The sequence below is a fragment of the Scyliorhinus canicula genome, chromosome 7 (genome assembly GCF_902713615.1).
Source record: "Scyliorhinus canicula chromosome 7, sScyCan1.1, whole genome shotgun sequence".
Classification (NCBI taxonomy): domain Eukaryota; kingdom Metazoa; phylum Chordata; class Chondrichthyes; order Carcharhiniformes; family Scyliorhinidae; genus Scyliorhinus; species Scyliorhinus canicula.
In genome coordinates, this window is record NC_052152.1 from 179,617,138 (window position 1) to 179,640,129 (window position 22,992).

Here is a 22,992-nt window from a genome sequence, read left to right on the forward strand (position 1 = left end):
TGGGATAAGGAGCGGCGACTGCGCGCGCAGGTGGGATAAGGAGCGGCGACTGCGCGCGCAGGTGGGATAAGGAGCGGCGACTGCGCGCGCAGGTGGGATAAGGAGCGGTGGCTGCGCGCGCAGGTGGGATAAGGAGCGGTGGCTGCGCCCCAAATTGGGATAAGGAGCGGCGACTGCGCGCGCAGGTGGGATAAGGAGCGGCGACTGCGCGCGCAGGTGGGATAAGGAGCGGCGACTGCGCGCGCAGGTGGGATAAGGAGTGGCGACTGCGCGCGCAGGTGGGATAAGGAGCGGCGACTGCGCGCGCAGGTGGGATAAGGAGCGGCGACTGCGCGCGCAGGTGGGATAAGGAGCGGCGACTGCGCGCGCAGGTGGGATAAGGAGCGGCGACTGCGCCGCAGGTGGGATAAGGAGCGGCGACTGCGCCGCAGGTGGGATAAGGAGCGGCGACTGCGCGCGCAGGTGGGATAAGGAGCGGCGACTGCGCGCGCAGGTGGGATAAGGAGCGGCGACTGCGCGCGCAGGTGGGATAAGGAGCGGCGACTGCGCGCGCAGGTGGGATAAGGAGCGGCGACTGCGCGCGCAGGTGGGATAAGGAGCGGCGACTGCGCGCGCAGGTGGGATAAGGAGCGGCGACTGCGCCGCAGGTGAGATAAGGAGCGGCGACTGCGCGCGCAGGTGGGATAAGGAGCGGCGACTGCGCGCGCAGGTGGGATAAGGAGCGGCGACTGCGCGCGCAGGTGGGATAAGGAGCGGCGACTGCGCGCGCAGGTGGGATAAGGAGCGGCAGCAGCATGCTCGTCTAGAGTAGGAAGCGGTGATTGGTTGCAAGCATGCGTGGGGCAGGCAGCAGCATTGTGCATGCGGGAGTGGATACGGGCAGTGCCTAGGAATCAGTGCCAAGGTGCCAGCAGGGTAGTGCCAAAGTGCCCACGCTCAATGGGGAGGGCCAGGGACTGCAAAAAACTCTAGGTGCCATTCCGCTTGTGCGAACCAGTACCGAACCATGCCCGGCTGCAGCCTCCCTGGGAAGGCCAGTAGATACCGGATCAGTTCGCCTAAGAAGGTTTAAACCCGACTTAGGCACGCACCTAACGGCTACCGGGGAGGCCTCTCCTGGCATCTACAGGCTGTGCCGCGCTCTCGTTCGAGCGCAATGCATCCGGTGGATCACGCCCTATATTCCATCTGCCTCCTTATTATTTTTTTATAAACATTTTATTGAGGTCTTTTTGGTATTATACCAACAACAAAATAAACAATGTACATGAAACTATAAACATAGTGCAAAAGCCGTCTCCTTCCCTCATAGGTCCCACCTTTATTAACCCCCTACTCTAAGCCGTCTCCTTCCCTTACAGGTCCCACCTTTATTAACCCCCTACTCTAAGCCGTCTCCTTCCCTTACAGGTCCCACCTTTATTAAACCCCTACTCTAAGCTAAACTAACCCCCCTGCCCCCCGCCCTTCTGCTGACGATTAATTTTCCGCAAAGAAGTCGACAAATGGTAGCCACCTCCGGGCAAACCGTAACAGTGACCCTCTCAAGGCGAACTTGATTTTTCTCCAAGCTAATCGTATCCGTCTCTGGGGAAGCAAAGGCCAGAACGTCTGCCTCTTTCTCCTCCTGGATTCCTGGGTCTTCCGGCATCCTGAAAATCGCCACCTCTGGACTCAGTGCCACCCTTGTTTTTAACACCGTGGACATGACATCTGCGTACCCCTGCCAAAATCCCCTAATCTTTGGTCAGCCCAGAACATGTGGACATGGTTCGCTGGTCCTCCCGCACATTTTGCACACCTGTCTTCCACCCCAAAGAATCTGCTCATCTGGGCCACTGTCATGGTAGCCTGATGAACGACCTTGAATTGTATCAGGCTGAGCCTGGCACATGTTACGGATGCATTGACTCTACTCAACACGTCCGCCCATAGACCATCCTCTATCTCTCCCCCCAGCTCCTCCTCCCACTTACGCTTCAGCTCCTCGGTCTGCGTCTCCTCAGACCCCATAAGTTCCTTGTAAATGTCCGAGACGCTCCCTTCTCCTATCCACCCTCTGGAAACTACCCTGTCCTGAATCCCCCTTAACGGTAGGAGCAGGAAGGTTGACACCTGTTTACGTAGGAAGTCCCGCACCTGCAGGTACCTGAATTTGTTTCCCCTCGCCAACCCAAACTTCTCCTCCAGTGCCTTCATACTCTGAAAGCTCCCCTCTATAAACATATCCCCCATCCCCTCAATCCCTGCTCTCCACCATATCCGGAACCCCCCATCCATACTTCCCGGGGCAAACCGGTGATTATTACAGATTGGGGACCAGACCGATGCTCCCTCATGTCTCCTCCATTTCCCCCAGACTCTCAGGGCCGCCACCACCATGGGGCTGGTGGAGTACCGTGCCGACGGGAATGGCAAAGGCGCAGTTACCAATGCCCCCAGAGTGGTGCCCTTGCATGAAGCCGCCTCCATACGCTCCCACGCCGACCCCTCCCCCACCACCCACTTCCTGATCATGACTATATTCGCCGCCCAGTAATAGTTATTCAAATTTGGCAGCGCCAGCCCGCCCTCTCCCCGACTCTGCTCAAGCATTACCTTCCTTACCCGTGGGGTCTTGCCCGCCCAAACAAAGCCAGTGATCACTTTGTTGACCCGTTTAAAAAAGGACTGTGGAATAAAGATGGGGAGACATTGAAACATGAACAGGAATCTCGGGAGGACTGTCATCTTCACCGTCTGCACCCTCCCAGCCAGAGACAACGGAAGCGGCCCACCTCCGAAAATCATCCTTCATTTGGTCCACTAGTCGGGCCTGATTTAATTTATGCAGCCGGTCCAATTCCCGCGCCACTTGAGTGCCTAGGTAGCTAAAACTTCCCCCTACTAATCTAAACGGCAGCTCACCTGGACTGGAAACATCTCACTTTTCCCCATATTTAGTTTATACCCTGAAAACCAGCCAAATTCCCCTCGAATCCTCATGATTTCTTCCATCCCTCGATTGGGTCCGATACATATAGAAGCAGGTCGTCTGCATAGAGCGAGATTCTGTGCTCCACGCCCCCCCTGGACCAGCACCTTCCAACTCAGAGCATTGCCAACAGCTCTATAGCTAGCGCGAACAACGGTGGGAAGAGGGGGTATCCGTGTCTCGTTCCCCCGATGCAGTCTAAAATAGTCCAATGTTGTCCTATTCGTCTGTACGATTGTCACAGGAGCCTGATACAGCAACCTGACCCAGTTCGTCAACCCGAACCATCCCAGCACCTCCCACAGATAATCCCATTCTATTTTATTTTCTAAATTTAGAATACCCAAGTCATTTTTTCCAATTAAGGGCCAATTTATTGTGGTCAATTCACCTACACTGCACATCTTTGGGTTGTGGGGGCGAAACCCACGCAAACACGGGGAGAATGTGCAAACTCTACACGGAGAGTGACCCAGAGCCGGGATTGAACCTGGGACCTCGGCGCCATGAGGCAGCAGTGCTACCACTGCGCCACCGTGCTGCCCTGATAATCCCATTCTACCCGATCAAAAGCCTTTTCTGCATCCATTGAGATCACTACCTCCACCTCCCTACCTTCCGGGGGCATCATGATCACGTTTAACAACCTTCTTACATTGGCCACCAACTGCCTACCCTTAACAAACCCCGTCTGGTCCTCCCCAATAACGTCCGGAACACAATACTCAATCCTGGAGGACAAAATTTTGGCCAGCAATTTGGCATCCACATTCAACAGGGATGTCGGCCTGGATAGCAGCTCCAGGTTCTTGTCCTGCTTCAGAATCAGCGAAATTGTGGCCTGTGATATCGTCTGGGGCACCACCCCTCTTTCCCTTGCCTCATTGAACATCCTCATCGACACCGGCCCCACTATCCCAGAGAACGTTTTATAAAACTCCACCGGGAACCCGTCCGGCCCCGGGGGCTTTACCCGACTGCATGGCCTTCAGACCCTCCACTATCTCTTTCACCCGATCGCGGCCCCCAGCCCTTCTACCAGCTCCCCGTCCACCTTTGGGAAATTCAGCCCCTCCAAGAAGTAACTCATCCACTCCGGCCCCGTAGGGGGTTCCGACCTATACAGCCTACTGTAGAAATCTCTAAACGCCCTATTCACTCCTGCTGAATCAATAACTAGGTTCCTATCTCCGTCATTTACTTTCCCTATCTCCCTGGCTGCCTCCCTCTTTCTAAGTTGCTGTGCAAGCATCCTGCTGGCCTTCTCTCCATACTCACAGATCGCCTCCCTCGTGTTTCTCAGCTGCTCCACCGCCCTCCCTGTGGATAACAATCCGAAATCCGCCAGTAGCTCCGCCGTTCCCTTAAAAGCCCTGCCTCTGGGGTCTCCGCATACCTCCTATCAATCTGTAGTATCTCCTTTACCTGTCGGTCTGTCTCTGCCCTGTCCACTTTCTCCCTATGGGCCCGTATCAAGATCAGCTCCTCTCTGACCACCGCCTTCAGTGTTTCCCAGACCACCGCTGCTGAAATTTCCCCCGTGTCGTTGACCTGCAGGTAGTTCTGAATACATTTCCTCAGCCGCTCGCACACCCCTTCATCAGTCAAAAGTCCCACATCTAACCTCCAATGCGGGTGCTGGTTACTGTCTCTACTAACCTGCAGGTCAACCCAGTGCGGTGCATGGTCTGAGATTGTGATCGCCGAGTACCCAGTGTCCACCACCCTGCCAGTAAGGCCCTGCTCAAAATAAAGAAATCAATCCGGGAGTACACTTTATGCATGTGAGAGTAGAAGGAGAACTCCTTCACCCTCAGCTGCCCAAATCTCCATGGATCCACTCCCGCCATCTGCTCCATGAACCCTTTTAGTTCCTTTGTCATTGCTGGCACCCTGCCCGGTTTCGAGCTTGACTGGTCCAAGCCAGGGTCAATAACTGTGTTGAAGTCCCCTCCCATGACCAACCTGTGTGAGTCTAGGTTCGGTATCTACCCCAGCATCCTCTTTATAAACTCCACATCATCCCAATTTGGCGCATACACATTTAGTAATACCACCTGCACCCCCTCCTGTTTCCCACTGACCATAATATACCGACCTCCCACATCCGAGACTATTCTACCCGCCTCAAACATCACCAGTTTACTGATCAGGATCACGACCCCTCTAGTCTTTGAATCCAGTACCGAGTGAAAGACCTGACTGACCCAGCCTTTTCTCATTCTAATCTGGTCAGTTACTCTAAGGTGAGTCTCCTGCAACATTACCACGTCCACCTTCAGTCCCCTAAGATGCGCGAACACACGTGCCCTCTTGACCGGCCTATTTAACCCTCGAACATTCCAGGTGATCAGCCTAGTTGGGGGGCTCATTCCCCCACCCCTTCACCGATCAGCCATCCCCTTTACATCTGCCTCCTCATTAACCACTCACTTGTCTGCATCTCTTTGCAGCCTCTTTATGTCATTCTCACAGCTTACATTCCTGCCTAAATTTGTATCATTAGCAAACTCAGATCCATTATTCTTCGTGTCCAAGTCATTAATATAGATTGCAAATTGCTGCGGCCTCACACTGATCCTTGTGGCACTTCTAGTTACAGTTTTCCAACTTGAGCCAATTATCCCTATTCTCTACTTCTTGTCTGTTAACCAATCTCTAACTCTACTAATATATTAGCCCTGACTCCATGAGCCCTCATACTGCAAATTAACCTTTTGGGTCACATCTTATTGAATGCCTTTTGGAAAATCCAAGTATACTCTATCTACTGATTTCCCTTTATCTACCTGCTGGTTACATCTTCAAAAGACTAATAAATTTGTTGAGCACTATTTCCCTTTTGTAAAAACATATTGACTTTGATCATTTTCGAACTGCTTTGTTAAGACTTCCTTAGTAACAGATTCCAGCATTTTTCCAACAACTCTTGTCAGGCTAACTGATCTGTGGTTTCCTGCTTTGCTCTTCCTCCTTTCTTGAATAGTGTTAGCAAATTATAGTTATTAAAAGTTAACTTCCAATCTGCTGGACTGTTGTATATCCAGAGAATTTTGGAAAATAATAGTCAGTACATCCACCATCACTGTAGATAAAAAGTAGACAGATCTGAAAGGTAAGAGTTAATAAAGAACACCAGTAACTTAATGAGAACAAAATTGGGTGCCGTCTTCATTCACCAAGAAAATGAAATTATTTTTAGAAAGCAATCACGAACAACATTCAATTCAGTGACTCATTCTTCATATAAAAACATTTCAATAAGGACATTTTTGAAAAAGTAAATTGGACACATTAGTGAAATAGATAATTTTACCGTTCTTGCATCTCTAGGAGTTGGTACAATAATAGGCCAGCACTTCAATATATTTAAGTGAGACAGTGCTGATTCATCCAACATAAATATTCACAGATTGCAAAGTGTAATCAACAGAAAATTAAACAATTGACTAATTGTCATGTCATTGACAAGAAGTATGGGCCTGCATATAATTAACCCAGTCACCGAGACATGTTTTACATTTGTGATGATGATTCTGAATTAGCAGAATGTGGCAGCTGGTCTCAGAATAACCCCTGAAATGCATTATTGTGCTACAATCTTACTGCTTTGCATCAATAGATAATGGCTTCAATAGCTCACTGATACAAAACAAGTAACATAACTTGGCAGTTAGGTCTTGGACCTAGAAAGTCAGGTCCAGGAAAGTTGATGAGTTAAGAATTAGGACCAGGACCTGAGGTAATGTAACTTGGGAATTAGGTATGGGACCTGATATAACGAATATCTTCCAGCTTCCAGTTAAGTTGAGAGACATTGTTTGAAGGTAATCGATCTGCCTGTACCTGGTTTTGGGCCTTTCCGAGGACATTATTAGGACTCAGCCAGTTCTGAGCTGGTGGGAGTTCCACTGGCTCGTTAAAAGGAGGCAATGGATGGAATTCCTGGGATCTGTCTCAGACATACCCCTAGTTATGGGACTAAAGATTAGTCCCATGCCCCTCCTATCTGAATTTCTCCTAAGAGCACAAATGGGGCTGAAATTTGATTATTGTCTATACTGTAACTGGAAGACTTCCCTACTTCAATGGTTAGAATGTTGAGGTCAGTGTCATTAATTGTCAGAGGATGTTTGTTTGCAACTTTTAAATTAAAAAATTCTTGTCACTAATCCAATGTTTGAGTTACACACAAAATAATTCCCTGATTTATCCAGGAATTTCCTTTGCCTTCACTGCTGTTACTGTAGTTAGTTTGTGGGACAAGCTGTTCAGTCAGTTGCTAGAATGGAATATAACTGATTTGGCTGCAAAATGGTATCTATTGGACCTTGCTTTGGAGGTTTACTAACTGGTTTGACCACACGCGCTTGTAAGAAAAATTCTTTAGTTGCCATTGCCATTTATTCTGTTTAAATAGATTATTCTTGGTTGTTTGGTCACTTCTGATCCTTGGGAATTTCAAAAGGGCAATTTCTCTAAAATCAGACACAACTTTCACCAGTTTAGTTGTGGGATATCAAGGCTAACTTTAGATATACTGAGGTTGTGTTGAGTGATCATTGAGAGGGTCACATTGGGCAGTTTATCTGCCAAGTTGTTTTGCATGACCAGTGGTAACTTCAATCCTCAGGTGTGTCTCCAAGTGTGGCTTTGTGGAGCTATGGAAAGATGCTCATGGAGTCAAAAAGAAAATACTGACATCCACAGAATCACAGAGTGTAGGCCATTTGGCTCACTGTGCCTGTACTAACCTTTGAAAGAGCTATCTAATGAAGCCCACTCCCCTGCTTTCCCCCTGCCGCCCAACAAAATTAATTTTCCCAAGTATATATCAAATTCCCTTTTAAAAATTACTATGGAATTTGCTCCAATGACTTCTTCAGGCAATTTGAGCCAGATCATAACCAGCTGTTGTATAAAAAGAATGATCCTCAGTTCTCTCCCCCGTCTCTTTTGCCAATTATTTTAAAACTGTATATTCTGGGTGCCAACCCTTCTGAAATCAGAAGCTCCAATGAAAGGTCATCATTGGCCTGGATTTCTATCCTCAAATGGGCAGGGGAAGTTGGGAATATCCCTGGCTTGGCTTGTATGCATCAGATGTAAGAGCTCTCAAAGGCAGGATTCTTCATTGCCGGGGGGCAGGTGCATGCTGGAGTCGATCCAGCCGGCTCGGGAAGACGCGCAGAGGGAGCCATGGTGGCTGTTTGAAAGGCCCACCGTGGTGCCGTGGAACTTCATCCCAGCTAAAATAAAAATACAAAATCCCTCGCACCCCTTCACCTTCTAAACACTCTCCCTGCCACCTCTTGCATCCCCCACCTCATGGCCCATCAACCCAGCCCCTAAGCCAAATTCTGGGACGTCCATCACCACTGACTCACTGTAGACTTTCTCGAACCAATAAACCCTGGAGTGTAAAGCTGGTATGTGTAGAAAAAACCTTGGGAAAAAAAGTCATTCATTGACTAGTTTCTCCTAAGTAAAAGCTAATGCAAGTGTCAAGCAACTAGGCCCTTTAAACATTTAAGAGCCACAAACCCTTGAAACCACTTAATGTGGGCATCACCCCACGGAAGGGCTGCATGGCAATTGTCTGGGATGTTTAAACTTCCAATTGGCAATTATCCAGCAGAGTGGAGCTACTGATTGGCTGTTCCGGGGAGATTTGCATACGTGCAGTGCAGTCAGCCTAATTTGAAGGTGTACCTGCGAAAGAGACCCGAGGAGTTCGAGTGCAAGCAAGCATCCAGCAGAGGGCAGCAGAGCGGAGCTACTGATTGGCTGTTCCGGGGAGATTTGCATACGTGCAGTGCGGTCAGCCTAATTTGAAGGTGGTTTGTGAAGGGGCTGTTGTCAAGGGAAAAAGACTGGCAGGGCTATAGTCATAGGGGATTTAATTGTAAAGGGAGTAGACAGGCGTTTCTGTGGTCGAAAACGAGACTCCCGAATGGTATGTTGCCTCCCGGGTGCTCGGGTCAGGGATGTCTCCGATCGGCTGCAGGACATACTGAAGGGGGAGGGTGAACAGCCAGTTGTCGTGGTGCATATAGGCACCAACGATATAGGTAAAAAAAGGGATGAGGTCCTACAATCAGAATTTAGGGAGTTAGGAGATAAGTTAAAAAGTAGGACCTCAAAGGTAGTAATCTCAGGATTGCTACCAGTGCCATGGGACAGTCAGAGTAGAAATTCAAGAAGAGTCAGAATGAATACGTGGCTTGAGTGATGGTGCAGGAGGGATGGGTTCAGATTTTTGGGACTTTGGAACCGGTTCTGGGGGCGGTGGGACCATTACAAACCGGATGGCCTACACCTGGGCAGGACTGGAACCAATATCCTAGGGGGTGCTTTTGCTAACCCTGTTGCGGAGGTTTTAAACTAATGTGGCAGGGGGATGGGAACCAGATTAGGAAGTTGGAGGTCAGTAAAGAAGCAGCAACTAAAGCCAGTAAGGTACGAGACAATAAACTCAATGTGAATAAGGGGAAGAGTAGACAGGGAAGAGATGATGAACGCAAAGGTGGTCTGAGGTGCATTTGTTTTAATGCAAGAAGTGTAGCAAGTAACACCGCTTGGGTAAAGCTCCTGTACAACGCTCCCATGGCGAGTGTACGGACCAACAATACCAACTCCCAATACTTCCAGCTGCACAGGGGCACCAGACAAGGATGCCCACTGTCCCCACTGCTGTTCGCGCTAGCAATCGAACCGCTAGCAATTGCGCTCAGGGCAGCAAAAAATTGGAGGGGGATCCGAAGGGGAGGCAGAGAGCACAGAGTCTCACTCTATGCAGACGATCTGCTCCTCTACATCTCGGACCCACAAAGCAGCATGGACGGAATCATCGCGCTCCTGAAAGAGTTTGGAGCCTTCTCGGGCTACAAACTCAACATGAGCAAAAGCGAGATCTTCCCAGTACACCAGCAAGGGGGGGGGGGGGAAGAGGAGAGCACTAAAGGGGCTGCCGTTCAAACAAGCCCGACATAAATTCCGCTACCTGGGGATCCAAATAGCCCATGACTGGAAAGGGATCCACAAATGGAACCTCACCAGCTTGGCGGAGGAAGTAAAAAAGGACCTGCAAAGATGGAACACACTCCCACTCTCCCTCGCAAGAAGAATCCAGACGATCAAAATGAACGTATTGCCCAGGTTCCTCTTCCTGTTTAGATCCATTCCGATCTACATCCCCAAGGCCTTCTTCATAGCGCTGGACAAACTTATCATGGCGTTCGTATGGGGGGGGTAAAAATGCTAGGATCCCAAAGAAGGTCCTACAGAAAACAAAATCCAGGGGGGGGCTAGCCCTCCCGAATCTACAATTCTACCACTGGGCGGCAACAGCCGAGCGAGTAAGGGGATGGATCCAGGAGCCAGAAGCCGAGTGGGTGCGTGCGGAGGAGGCCTCCTGCATGGGGACCTCCCTCTGGGCCCTCGCCACGGCAGCACTCCCATCCCCACCCAAAAAACACTCCAGCAGCCCAGTGGTGACAGCCACCCTCCAATCCTGGAACCAACTGCGGCAGCAATTTGGCCTGAACAAAATGTCGGACAAGGCTCCCATCTGCAACAACCATAGGTTCAAACCAGCACTGACTGACGCCACCTTCAAAAGGTGGAGACAGGACGGGGGGACACTGACAGTCAGGGACCTATACACGGACGACAGGATCGCAACACTGGACGAACTGACAGAGAAATTTCAGCTAGCTGGGGGAACGAGCTACGGTACCTGCAGCTCAAAAACTCCACCTCCACGTGCGCAAGGCTCAGCCTGACGCAACTAAAAGTGGTACATAGAGCCCACTTAACGAGAAACCGTATGAGTAGGTTCTTCCCGGAGGTGGAGGACAGATGTGAGCGGTGCCAAAGAGGCCCGGCCAACCACGCCCACATGTTCTGGTCTTGCCCCAGACTTGTGGAGTACTGGACAGCCTTCTTCGAGGCTATGTCCAAAGTGGTGGGGGTGAGGGTGGAGCCATGCCCGATAGTGGCGGTCTTCGGGGTTTCAGACCAGCCAGATCTATTCCTGGGGAGGAGGGCGGACGCCCTTGCCTTTGCCTCCCTGATCGCCCGCCGTAGAATCCTGTTTGGCTGGCGGTCAACAGCACCGCCCAGAGCTGCAGACTGGCTGTCCGACCTCTCGGATTCTCTCCAAATGGAGAAAATCAAATTCGCCATCCGAGGGTCGGACGACGGCTTCCACAGAACGTGGGAGCCATTCATGCAATTGTTCCGGGACCTGTTTGTGGCCAACGTACAAGAGGAAGAATAGTCGGGGCAAGGTAGCCGGCGGGGAGGGGGGGGGGCTACGGGCTCGTTACGGGGGTTTGATGGCTAGCTAAGGCCCAAAACCAAACTAAATAAATGCCAATAAACATGTTGGGGAATGTAAAATATGTATGCCGGCGAAGAGGGGGAGGCCACAGTTATTACTACGAAGATGCTCACCTGTAAATATATATGTTAATTTTTGCGTGTTTTTTTTTTCTCTCTCTAACAATTTGTAATTTGTTCAATATAAAACATGAAAACTGAATAAAAAACATTTATAAAAAAAGTGTAGCAAGTAAGGCAGATGAACTTGGGGCTTGGATCAGTACCTGGGAATATGATGCTATTGGTATTACTGAGACTTGGTTGAGGGAAGGGCAGGACTGACAACTGAATATCCTAGGGTATAGATGCTTCAGGAGGGATAGAGAGGGAGGTAGAAGGGGTGGAGGAGTTGCATTACTCGTCAGCTGTGTGATTAAGGAGGGCATGATGGAGGATTCGAGCACTGAGGCAATATGGATGGAGCTGAGAAATAGGAAGGGTGCAATAACATTGTTGGGACTTTACTACAGGCCTCCCAAAAGCGAGCATGAAGTAGAGGTACAAATATGCAGACAGATTATAGAAAAATGTAGGAGCAATAGGGTGGTTGTGATGGGAGATTTTAACTTCCCCAACATTGAATGGGATTCGTGTAGTGTTGGAGGCGTAGATGGAGCAGAGTTTGTAAGGTGCATCCAGGAGAGTTTTTTAGAGCAGTATGTAAATAGTCCAACTCGGGAAGGGGCCATACTGGACTTGGTATTGGGGAATAATCCCGGCCAGGTGGTTGATGTTTCAGTCGGTGATTACTTTGGGAATAGCGATCACAATTCCGTAAGTTTTAGAATACTCTTGGACAAGGACAAGAGGGGTCCGAAAGGAAGAGTACTAAATTGGGGAAAGGCAGAGTATAACAAAATTCGGCAGGAGCTAGGGAATGTGGATTGGGAGCAGCTGTTTAAGGGTAAATCCACATTTGAAATGTGGAAATCTTTTAAAGAAAGGTTGATTAGAGTGCAGGACAGACATGTTCCTGTGAAAATGAAAAATAGAAATGGCAAGATTAGGGAACCATGGATGACGGGTGAAATTGTGAGACTAGCTAAGATGAAAAAGGAAGCATACATAGGATCGAGGCAACTCAAAACTGATGAAGCTTTGGAGGAATATCGGGAAAGTAGGACAAATCTCAAACGCGCAATAAAGAGGGCTAAAAGGGGTCATGAAATATCTTTGGCTAACAGGGTTAAGGAAAATCCCAAAGCATTTTATTCGTATGTAAGGAGCAAGAGGGTAACTAGAGAAAGGATTGGCCCACTTAAAGACAAAAGAGGGAATTTATGCGTGGACTCAGAGGAAATGGGTGAGATTCTTAATGAGTACTTTGCATCGGTATTCACAAAGGAGAGGGACAAGACGGATGTTGAGGCTAGGGATGGATGTTTAAATACTCTCGGTCAAGTTGTCATACGGAAGGGGGAAGTTTTGGGTATTCTAAAAGGCATTAAGGTGGACAAGTCCCCAGGACCGGATGGGATCTATCCCAGGTTACTGAGGGAAGCGAGGGTCGAAATAACTGGGGCCTTAACAGATATCTTTGCAGCATCCTTGAGCACGGGTGAGGTCCCGGAGGACTGGAGAATTGCTAATGTTGTCCCTTTGTTTAAGAAGGGTAGCAGGGATAATCCAGGGAATTATAGACCTGTGAGCTTGACGTCAGTGGTAGGCAAACTGTTGGAGAAGATACTGAGGGATAGGATCTATTCACATCTGGAAGAAAATAGACTTATCAGTGATAGGCAGCATGGTTTTATGCAGGGAAGGTCATGTCTTACAAACCTAATAGAATTCTTTGAGGAAGTGACAAAGTTAATTGATGAGGGAAGGGCTGTAGATGTCGTATACATGGACTTTAGTAAGGCGTTTGATAAGGTTTCCCATAGCAGGTTGATGGAAAAAGTGAAGTCGTATGGGGTTCAGGGTGTACTAGCTAGATGGATAAGGAACTGGCTGGGCAACAGGAGACAGAGAGTAGTGGTGGAAGGGAGTGTCTCAAAATGGAGAAGGGTGACTAGTGGTGTTCCACAGGGATCCGTGCTCGGACCACTGTTGTTTGTGATCTACATAAATGACCTGGAGGAAGGTATAGGTGGTCTGATTACCAAGTTTGCAGATGATACTAAGATTGGTGGAGTTGCAGATAGCGAGGAGGACTGTCAGAGAATACAACAAAATATAGGTGGATTGGAGAGTTGGGCAGAGAAATGGCAGATGGAGTTCAATCCAGGCAAATGCGAGGTGATGCATTTTGGAAGATCAAATTCAAGAGCGAACTATATGGCCAATGGAAGGGTCTTGGGGAAAATTGATGTGCAGAGAGATCTGGGAGTTCAGGTCCATTGTACTCTGAAGGTGGCAATGCAGGTTGATAGAGTGGTCAAGAAGGCATACAGCATGCTTGCCTTCATCGGATGGGGTATTGAGTACAAGAGTTGGCAGGTCATGTTACAGTTGTATAGGACTTTGGTTCGGCCACATTTGGAATACTGCGTGCAGTTCTGGTCGCCACATTACCAGAAGGATGTGGATGCCTTGGAGAGGGTGCAGAGGAGGTTCACCAGGATGTTGCCTGGTATGGAGGGTGCTAGCTATGAAGAAAGGTTGAGTAGATTAGGATTGTTTTCGTTGGAAAGACGGCGGTTGAGGGGGGGACCTGATTGAGGTCTACAAAATTATGAGAGGTATGGACAGGGTGGATAGCAACAAGCTTTTCCCAAGAGTGGGGGTGTCAGTTACAAGGGGTCACAATTTAAAGGTGAGAGGGGGAAAGTTTAAGGGAGATGTGCGTGGAAAGTTTTTTACGCAGAGGGTGGTGGGTGCCTGGAACGCTTTACCAGCGGAGGTGGTAGAGGCGGGCACGATAGCATCATTTAAGAGGCACCTAGACAGGTAAATGAATGGGCGGGAACAGAGGGAAGTAGACCTTGGAAAATAGGAGACAGGTTTAGATAAAGGATCTGGATCGGCGCAGGCTGGGAGGGCCGAAGGGCCTGTTCCTGTGCTGTAATTTTCTTTGTTCTTTGATCTAAAACCATCAGAAACTCGGATTTAAATTGGAGACTTCTGGGGGAGGGGGGGCCATGAGAATTGCGCCGGCTCGCCGATTCTCCGGCGCCGATTCCAACTCACTCTTCCAACTTCTACGATCTGGCAGGAGATACAAAAATCTTAGAACACGCACGAACAGACTCAAAAACAGTTTCTTCCCCACTGTTACCAGACTCCTAAATGACCCTCTTTTGGACTGACCTCATTAACACTACACCCCTGTATGCTTCACTCGATGCCAGTGTTTATGTAGTTACATTGTGTACCCTGCGTTGCCCTATTATGTATTTTATTTTATTTCTTTTCATGTACTTAATGATCCGTTGAGCTGCTCACAGAAAAATACTTTTCACTGTACCTAGGTGCACATGACAATAAACAAATCCAATCCAAATGTGTTTTGTTCCATTCTGGAAGACTTTCTATAAAAATGACCAAGCATAATTGGAATAGTGAGAACAAAATGCCAAATGGAGGACTGCAATTCCTTTCTTTGTCCAGCTTGGGAAGTTAGAAACAGGAGTAGGCCATTCAACTCCTCAGGACCTCTCTGTCATTCAAGTAGATCACAACTGTTCTGAATCTCAACTCCATTTAGCTGCCTTTGCTCCATTTCCCTTGGTACTCTTATCGAACAAAAAAAAGCTATCTATTTCAGTTTTGAAAGAACATAGAACATAGAGTGCAGGAGGCCATTCGGCCCATCGAGTCTGCACCGACCCACTTAAGCCCTCACTTCCACCCTATCTCCGTAACCCAATAACCCCCTCCTAACCTTTTTGGACACTAAGGGCAATTTATCATGGCCAATCCACCTAACCAGCATGTCTTTGGACTGTGGGAGGAAACCGGAGCACCCGGAGGAAACCCACGCAGACACGGGGAGAACATGCAGACTCCGCACAGGCAGTGACCCAGTAGGGAATCGAACCTGGGACCCTGGAGCTGTGAAGCCACAGTGCTATCCACTTGTGCTACTGTGCTCCAATTATTTGAGCATTCACAGCTTTTCGTGGAAATTAGTTCCAAAATTCTGTCACCCTCTCTGTGAAAACCTGCGTTACTGATTTTGCTCCTGAATGGGCCAGGTCTAATTGAAAGATTATTGAATTTTTAAAAGTTGCAGGAGTAGACCTTGCAGCTCCTCGAGCCTTCTAAACCGTTCACTATGTTCATGGATGATCTTGCTTCAATTCCATTTTCATAGTTTTCCCACCGGAGGAAAAGGTTTCTTCCTGTCAAATCCCTTTAACATTTTGAACACTTCAATTAGGTTGCATCTCAATCTCCTGTGCTCAAAATAATGTAACACAAATTTATGCAACCTGCCCTCATATTAACCCTCTAGGCCAGGGGTGGGCAAACTTTTCCGTGCAAGGGCCACATTCAGAAATTCACAATTTTAAAGGGCCGCATAGTATATTAAGTAAAATAATTACTTCACCCGGTTATGATTCTGGGCGCCTCATATAGAGCACAGAACAGGCCCTTTGGCCTTCGACGTTGTGCCGAGCAATGATCACCCTACTCAAGTCAACGTATCCACCCTATACCAGTAAGTAACCCAACAGCCCCCCCCCATTAACTTTAAAAAAAATTAAAAATTAAATTTTTTTTTTTAATGACTTGGTGGGCCGCATGCAGCCCGTTTGCCCACCCCTACTCTAGGCCCTGATACCGTTCCACTGAATCAGCACTGCACCTCCTCCAGGGCCTGTATATTCCTCCTGAACTGAAGGGAATAGTCCACATAGGGTCTGACCTGGACTCTATACAACGGAAGTAAAACTCTTCCCCTTTGTATCCCTCACAAGCAGCTAAGTATTAATAGTACCTGCAGCTGATATGTTTCCAGTCGCATCCGTTTTGCTGCTTTCCTGCTTTCGCTCTCACATGCAGCAGCCAGAATATTTTCTGCCATAGCTGAGGTCAAGTGAGGAGGGGTGGGTCGTGACTACAGGGAAGAAAAGGACAGACAAGTTGAACATTGCTGCATCAAATCACCTGAGGCTAAACCCCGTGGAACACTAAAACAGGCCTGTTCAATCACGAGTCCTGCTTGTGAAACGTACTCTCTGTACTCAAGATAAATGGCTCCTTTAGTCAGGCAGATAACCGAATACTGTTCAGTCACTGAACTGCATAAAGTTCAACGGATTTCACATGCACTTTCCTCCGGAATCATATGCTTGCTTTTAGTGACCAAAACAAGATGCACTTAACTGAAGCTTCTTTTATTCACATCCAAACTGAAATATCTCTGATTGTGCTGGAGTCCAGGATATCTATTTCTGTGTAGGATGGTAAAATCCACTGATGGTGGAACCAAATTGTTAAATTATGGCATTTGTCAATGTTGAGATGCTTGCTTAATTAGAATCTTGCTAATATTTACAAGCTTTCAAAAAATGTGACCTCAAAATGTGTTTGCAATGGGTTATTGAGCAGGTTTGGAATGGTTTGATGCTGTAAAATCACCATACTTTGGTAACAATCAGGAGAAATACAGGCAACTGGAACTCCCAGCATCAATTGGAAATAATTACACTCTGGAAATGACAGAGAGATGTTATTGTGCGGGTGCATAACCTGCATGCATCAAATTCGTCTTCGCTGCTGTTTTAACAGACACTAGTTTAAATGTATTAACACCACTGCTAACAGAGTGGAACGAGGAATTTTCCACTAAATTCCCTACAGTGCAGCAAAAAGCCATTTGGCCCATCGAGTCTGCATCGACCCTCCGAAAGAGCACCCCACCTAATCCCGCTCACCCACCCTCTCTCTCCGTAACCCCACCTAACCTGCACATCTTTGGACACTGAGAGGCAATTCACCTAACTTGCACATCTTTGGAGTGTGGGAGGAAACTGGAGCACCCGGAGGAAATCCATGTAGACACTGGGAGAAAGTGCAAACTCCACGCAGACTGTCACCCAAGGCCTGAATTGAACCCAGGTCCCTATTAGTGCTGTGGGGCAGCAGAGCTAACCACTGTGCCACTGTGGTTTTGTTAGCATAATAATTGTGGGATAAAGGAAAGACACAGGAAGCTAAATGTACTGTCAGGCTGAGCTACAAAATGCTACTCTCGGGATTCTCACCCACAAGTTCTTAGATGCAAAGTTTCTGATTTTGAGCAGATTGTTTTAAGGGATCGGGAGGACATCAGAGATTAAGCTGAAGGTCCTTTCTTGTAATGACTGAGGAAAATTGAAGTGCAGGTCTATATGGATTGCTGGTTTACCATGTTCTACCCTGAATAAACCTGAGGTCATCTAAAACTCTAATTTCCTGTGTCCTAATTCACATCAAATCCCATTCAACGTTGGCCATTGATTTGCACTGGCTCTTGTTAAGGAATGCCTCAACCTTACACTACTGTACAGTAGTTTTGTTTGTTTTCAAATTCCTCAATGACCTTGTCCCTTCCTATCTCTCAAATTTCCACCAGCCCCACAATCCATCAATTTTGACCCTTTGAGCATCCCCAATTTTAATTGCTCCACCATTGGTGGCTATGCCGACAGCTGACTGAGCCCATGTTCTGGAATTCCCTCAGTAAACCTCTCCACTTCTGTTCATCTTTTTATTCCTCTTAAACCTATCTCTTTGACAAAGGTTTTGGTCATCTCGCCGTCATATTTTATGAACATACGAATTAGGAGCAGGAGTAGGCCACTCGGCCCCTCAAGCCTGCTCCACCATTGTATAAAATCATGGCTGATCTGATTTTAACCTGAACTTCACATTCCTGCCTGGCCCAATAACCTTTCACCCCCCTTGCTTATCAAGAATCTAATCACTTTTGTCTTAAAGATATTTGAGACCTCTGCCTCAACCACCATTTGAGGTAGGGAATTCCAAAGTCTTACAAACCTCGAAGGGAAAAATAAATCCTTTTTCTGTCCCAAATGTGTGATCCCTATTTTGAAACTTTGACCCAGAGTTCTAGATTCTTCCAGAAGAGGAAACATCCATATTCTGTTTGTTAATAGCTCTGAAGCACCGTGGGAAATTTTAGTACATTAATGACTCTATGTATATATTGCTTTTTCATACACTTATTCTCTCAGCAACAGAATGATGCATGTTGGATGGGCACTGAAAAAGACAGACAAGGCACTGCAGGTTGGAAGTAAGGCTATAACACTTAAGGCAGCACGGTAGCATAGTGGCTAGCACAATTGCTTCACAGCTCCAGGGTCCGAGGTTCGATTCCCATCTTGGGTCACTGTCTGTGTGGAGTTTGCACATTCTCCCAGTGTATGCGTGAGTTTCCTCCGGGTGCTCCGGTTTCCTCCCACAGTCCAAAGATGTGCAGGTTAGGTGGATTGGCCATGCTAAATTGCCCTTCGTGTCCAAAATTGCCCTTTGTGTTGGGTGGGGTTACTGGGTTATGGGGGTAGGGTGGAGGTGTGGTCTTGGATAGGGTGCTCTTTCCAAGAGTCGGTGCAGACTCGATGGGCCGAATGGCCTCCTTCTGCATTGTAAATTCTATGAAACTTTAGTACTAATATTTTGACCAATGGTTCGTACATATATTTTTAAGGTTTGTATTTTTTATTCTCCTTTTTCTGAACAGGAGCTGAAACAACACTGACCTAGACAGATGACAGACAAACTAAACCAATCTTCCATTTCAGCCAGTAACTGGGAGATGCACAGAATCTCCTCAGTCTCAAATGAAACCCCTTCACAAATAGAACTGCCTTGGCTTAATGATAGCACTCTCATCCTCAAGTCTGAAGATTGTGAATTCAAGCCATATTCCATTATATGAACACATAATCTAGGCTCCACTGCAGTATTGAGACAATGACACAGTAGAAGAGGTGCTGTTGTTTGGTTGAGATGTTAAATTGAGATAGGTTCTGCCTTCTGTGCTGGATGCAGAAAGAAAGTATGGCGCCATGTAAAGAAGAGTAGCATTTATCCTGGTCAACATTTATTCCTCATTCCTTAACCGGGCAACACGGTGACACAGTGAGTAGCACTGCTGCCTCATGGCGCCGAGGTCCCAGGTTTGATCCCGGCTCTGGGTCACTGTCCATGTGGAGTTTGTACATTCTCCCCGTGTCTGCGTGAGTTTCGCCCCCACAACCCAACGATGTGCAGGGTATGTGGATTGACCACGCTAAATTGCCCCTCAATTGGAAAAAATAAATTGGGCTTATGTGACGGACATGTTGGAGAAGTTGATGGGAGCTGAGGCATTCCCTCGGCCCCTGGAAGTGGACAGGGTGCACAGAGCCCTCGCGAAGAAGCCCTGAGAGAACGAGCCACCGAGGGCGATGGTGGTACGCTTTCCCCGATTCCTGGACAAGGAACACGTTCTGAAGTGGGCCAAGAAAGACCGGAACAGCAAATGGGAGAATTGTGAGCCGCGCATTTATCAGGACCTGGGCGCGGACTTGGCCAAGAGGCGAGCTGGGTTTAATCGGGCAAAAACCGCCCTCTTTAAGAAGGGGTGAAGTTTGGGATGTTGTACCCAGCGCGTCTGTGGGTCACACACGAGGAACATGATTTCTACTTTGAAACACCAGACGAAGTCTGGACTTTTATTAAAGAAAAGAGGCTGGAGGCGAATTAAAAAACACTGAATCCTTGGACAGTACTGTGGTGGTGATTTGTTGTGCTGGGCTGTATAAGTATAAGTAGTGTTATGTGTAATAAGGGGCTGTTTTGATGGCTAAAGTTAACTTTGTCTTGCAGGGAGCTGGTTAGAGGGGGGATGACCTATGGGGCTGGTTCTGTTTTTGGGTGTTTATTTTTCTAAAGTGGCTGTTTCTTCACTGTTTTCTCTGATGTTTGTTTACAGGGGAATGTGATGCTTTTAATATGTTTGTCCAAGTGGCAGGAGAGGGGAGAGAACAATGGGGAGACAGGCTGCTTGGTGCCATGGGTGCGCACTATCAAGTCAGCATGGATCAGCTGACTCACGGAAGCACAGTGGGGACAAGCAGGTGATAAGCTGGAGCGTGACTTGGGGGGGTTGGGTTTCTAGTGCTGTTGCTGAGGGGGAAGCTGCTTTGCTGACAGGGCAGGAACTGTTACTAGGGGACAAATGGGAGGTCGGGAACGGTGAATGCCGGGGGGGTGGGCGGCTCGAGGAGGCGGAGGGCGCGAGCTACAGGCTGGCCTAAAAAGGCTGATTGCTGGTCGGGGGGGGGAGGGGGGGAGGGGGGGAGAAGAGAGAGAGAGAGGAGGGGGGGGAGAAGAGAGAGAGAGAGGAGGGGGGGGAGAGAGAGAGAGAGGAGGGGGGGGGGGGGGGGGGGAGAGAGAGAAGAGAAGAGGGAGAGAGAGAGAGAGAGAGAGAGAGAAGCCCCCTCCCCGACCAGGCTGATTACATGGAACGTCGGAGGGGTTGAATGGGCCGGTCAACAGGGCTCACGTGTTTGCACATTTGAGGGGGTTGAAGGCGGACGTGGCAATGCTACAAGAGACATACCTGTTTTTTTTTGTTTTTTTTTAAAATTTAGATTACCCAATTATTTTTTCCAATTAAGGGGCAATTTAGCGTGGCCAATCCACCTACTCTGCACATTTTTGGGTTGTGGGGGCGAAACCCACGCAGACACGGGGAGAATATGCAAACTCCACACGGACAGTGTCCCAGAGCCGGGATCGAACCTGGGACCTCAGCGCCGTGAGGCGGTTGTGCTAACCACTAGGCCACCGTGCTGCCCTACAAGAGACATACCTAAAGGTTATAAACCAGACGAGATTGAGAAAGAGGTGGGATGGCCAAGTCCACCTTCAGCCCCCTCAAATGCGCAAACACGTGAGCCCTCTTGACTCAGGGCTGGACTCAAAGACCAGGGGGGATAGCGATCTTGATCAATAAACGAGTGGCATTCGAGGCAGGGAGAATCATGTCACACAAGGGGGGGTAGGTACATAATGGTGAGTGGGAAGCTGGAGGGGGTGCGGGTGGTACTCGTGAACATATATGCTCCAAATTGACACAATGTGGAATTTATGAGGCAGGTGTTAGGTAAGAACCCAGACTTACAGTCACATAACCTGCTTATGGGAGGAGATTTTAACACAGTCATTGATCCAGAATTGGTCCGGTTAAAATCCAGGACAGGGAGAAGGCCGGCCGTGGCAAAGGAATTGAAGGGGATTATGGAACAGATGGGGGAGTAGACCCATGGAGGTTTGCACGGCCAAGGCGAAGGAGTTTTTCTCACATGTCCACAAAGTATACTCTCGCATCGACATTTTTGTTCTGAGTAGGGGGCGATTTATGAGTACAGGGAAAAGGCAAGCAGAATGTTAGCGCACCAGCTCAGGAAAAGGGAGGTTGCCAGGGAGATCAGGAAAGTAAAGAATAGAGGCGGGAATACTGTCCTGGGCCCAGTGGGGGTGAATGAGGTGTTTAAGGACTTTTATAGCAGATTATGAGTCGGAACCCCCGGCTGGGGTGGAGGGGATGAGGCAGTTTTTGGATCAGATGAGGTTTCCGAGGGTAGATGAGGATCTGGTGGAAGGGCTGGGAGCCCAAATTGAGATTGAGGAAATTATCGAGGGGCTGGAGGGCATGCAGTCGGGTAAGGCCCCAGGGCCTGACAGCTATCCAGTGGAATTCTATAAGAAGTTTTCAGAGATATTGAGCCCACTGCTGGTGAGGACATTTAATGAAGCAAGAGAGAAGGGAGTCCTCTCCCCAACAATGTCACAAGCCTCGATTACATTGATCCTGAAACGGGAGAAGGATCCGGAGCAACGCGGGTCATATGGGCCAATTTCTCTACTGAATGTGGACGCCAAATTGCTGGCTAAGATACTGGCCACAAGGATAGAGGACTGTGTACTGGGGGTGATAGGGGAAGACCAGACGGGATTTGTAAAGGGTAGGCAACTCAAGGCCAATGTTCGAAGGCTTTTACTACTGGGCGGCTAATATAACCATGATTAGGAAGTGGATAGTGGGGGATCGGTGTGGAAGCTGATGGAGGCAGCGTCATGCAAAGACACAAGTTTGGGAGCACTGATAACTGCAACTCTTCCGTTCTCGTTGGCCCGATACTCCACAAGTCCGGTGGTGGTGGTGGCTCTGAGAATCTGGCGCAATGGTGGAGAGAGTGGAGGGAGCATCGGTTTGGACCCGATTTATAATAATCATTGGTTTGCACCGGGTAGGCTAGATGGTGGGTTCCGGAGATGGCAAAGGGCAGGAATAGAAGGATGGGGGATATATTTATAGACAGGAGCTTCCCCAGCTTGAAAGCCTCGGAGGATAAATTTGAATTGCCAGCAGGGATTGGGTTCAGGTATTCGCAGGTGCGAGACTTCCTGAGAAAGCAGATTCCGGCCTTTCCGGTGCTGCCGCCCCAGGGGATACAGGATAGGGTCGTCTCCAGTACCTGGGTGGAAGAGGGGAAGGTATTGAATATTTACCAGGAGCTTACAGAGGCGGAGGAAACCCATGTGGAGGAGCTTAAGGGCAAGTGGGAGGACAAGCTAGGAGGAGAGATAGAGGCAGGTCTGTGGGCAGATGCCCTAATCAGGGTTAATACATCCTCATCATGTGCCAGGCTTAGCCTGATACAATTTAAGGTAGTCCACCGGGCACACAT

The 22,992-nt window shown here is 48.5% G+C and overlaps 1 protein-coding gene across 5 annotated transcripts in view; it reads right to left on the reverse strand.

Annotated features, from left to right (window-relative positions):
* The window catches only part of LOC119969595 (nucleolar protein 4-like), a 430,219-nt gene that overhangs the window by 38,161 nt on the left and 369,066 nt on the right, over nucleotides 1-22,992 (reverse strand). For all 5 annotated transcript variants that reach the window (XM_038803408.1, XM_038803407.1, XM_038803409.1 and 2 more), the window contains one exon: nucleotides 16,242-16,361. In XM_038803408.1, the coding sequence (XP_038659336.1) occupies nucleotides 16,242-16,361 (120 nt within the window). The remainder of the gene's footprint in view (nucleotides 1-16,241; nucleotides 16,362-22,992) is intronic.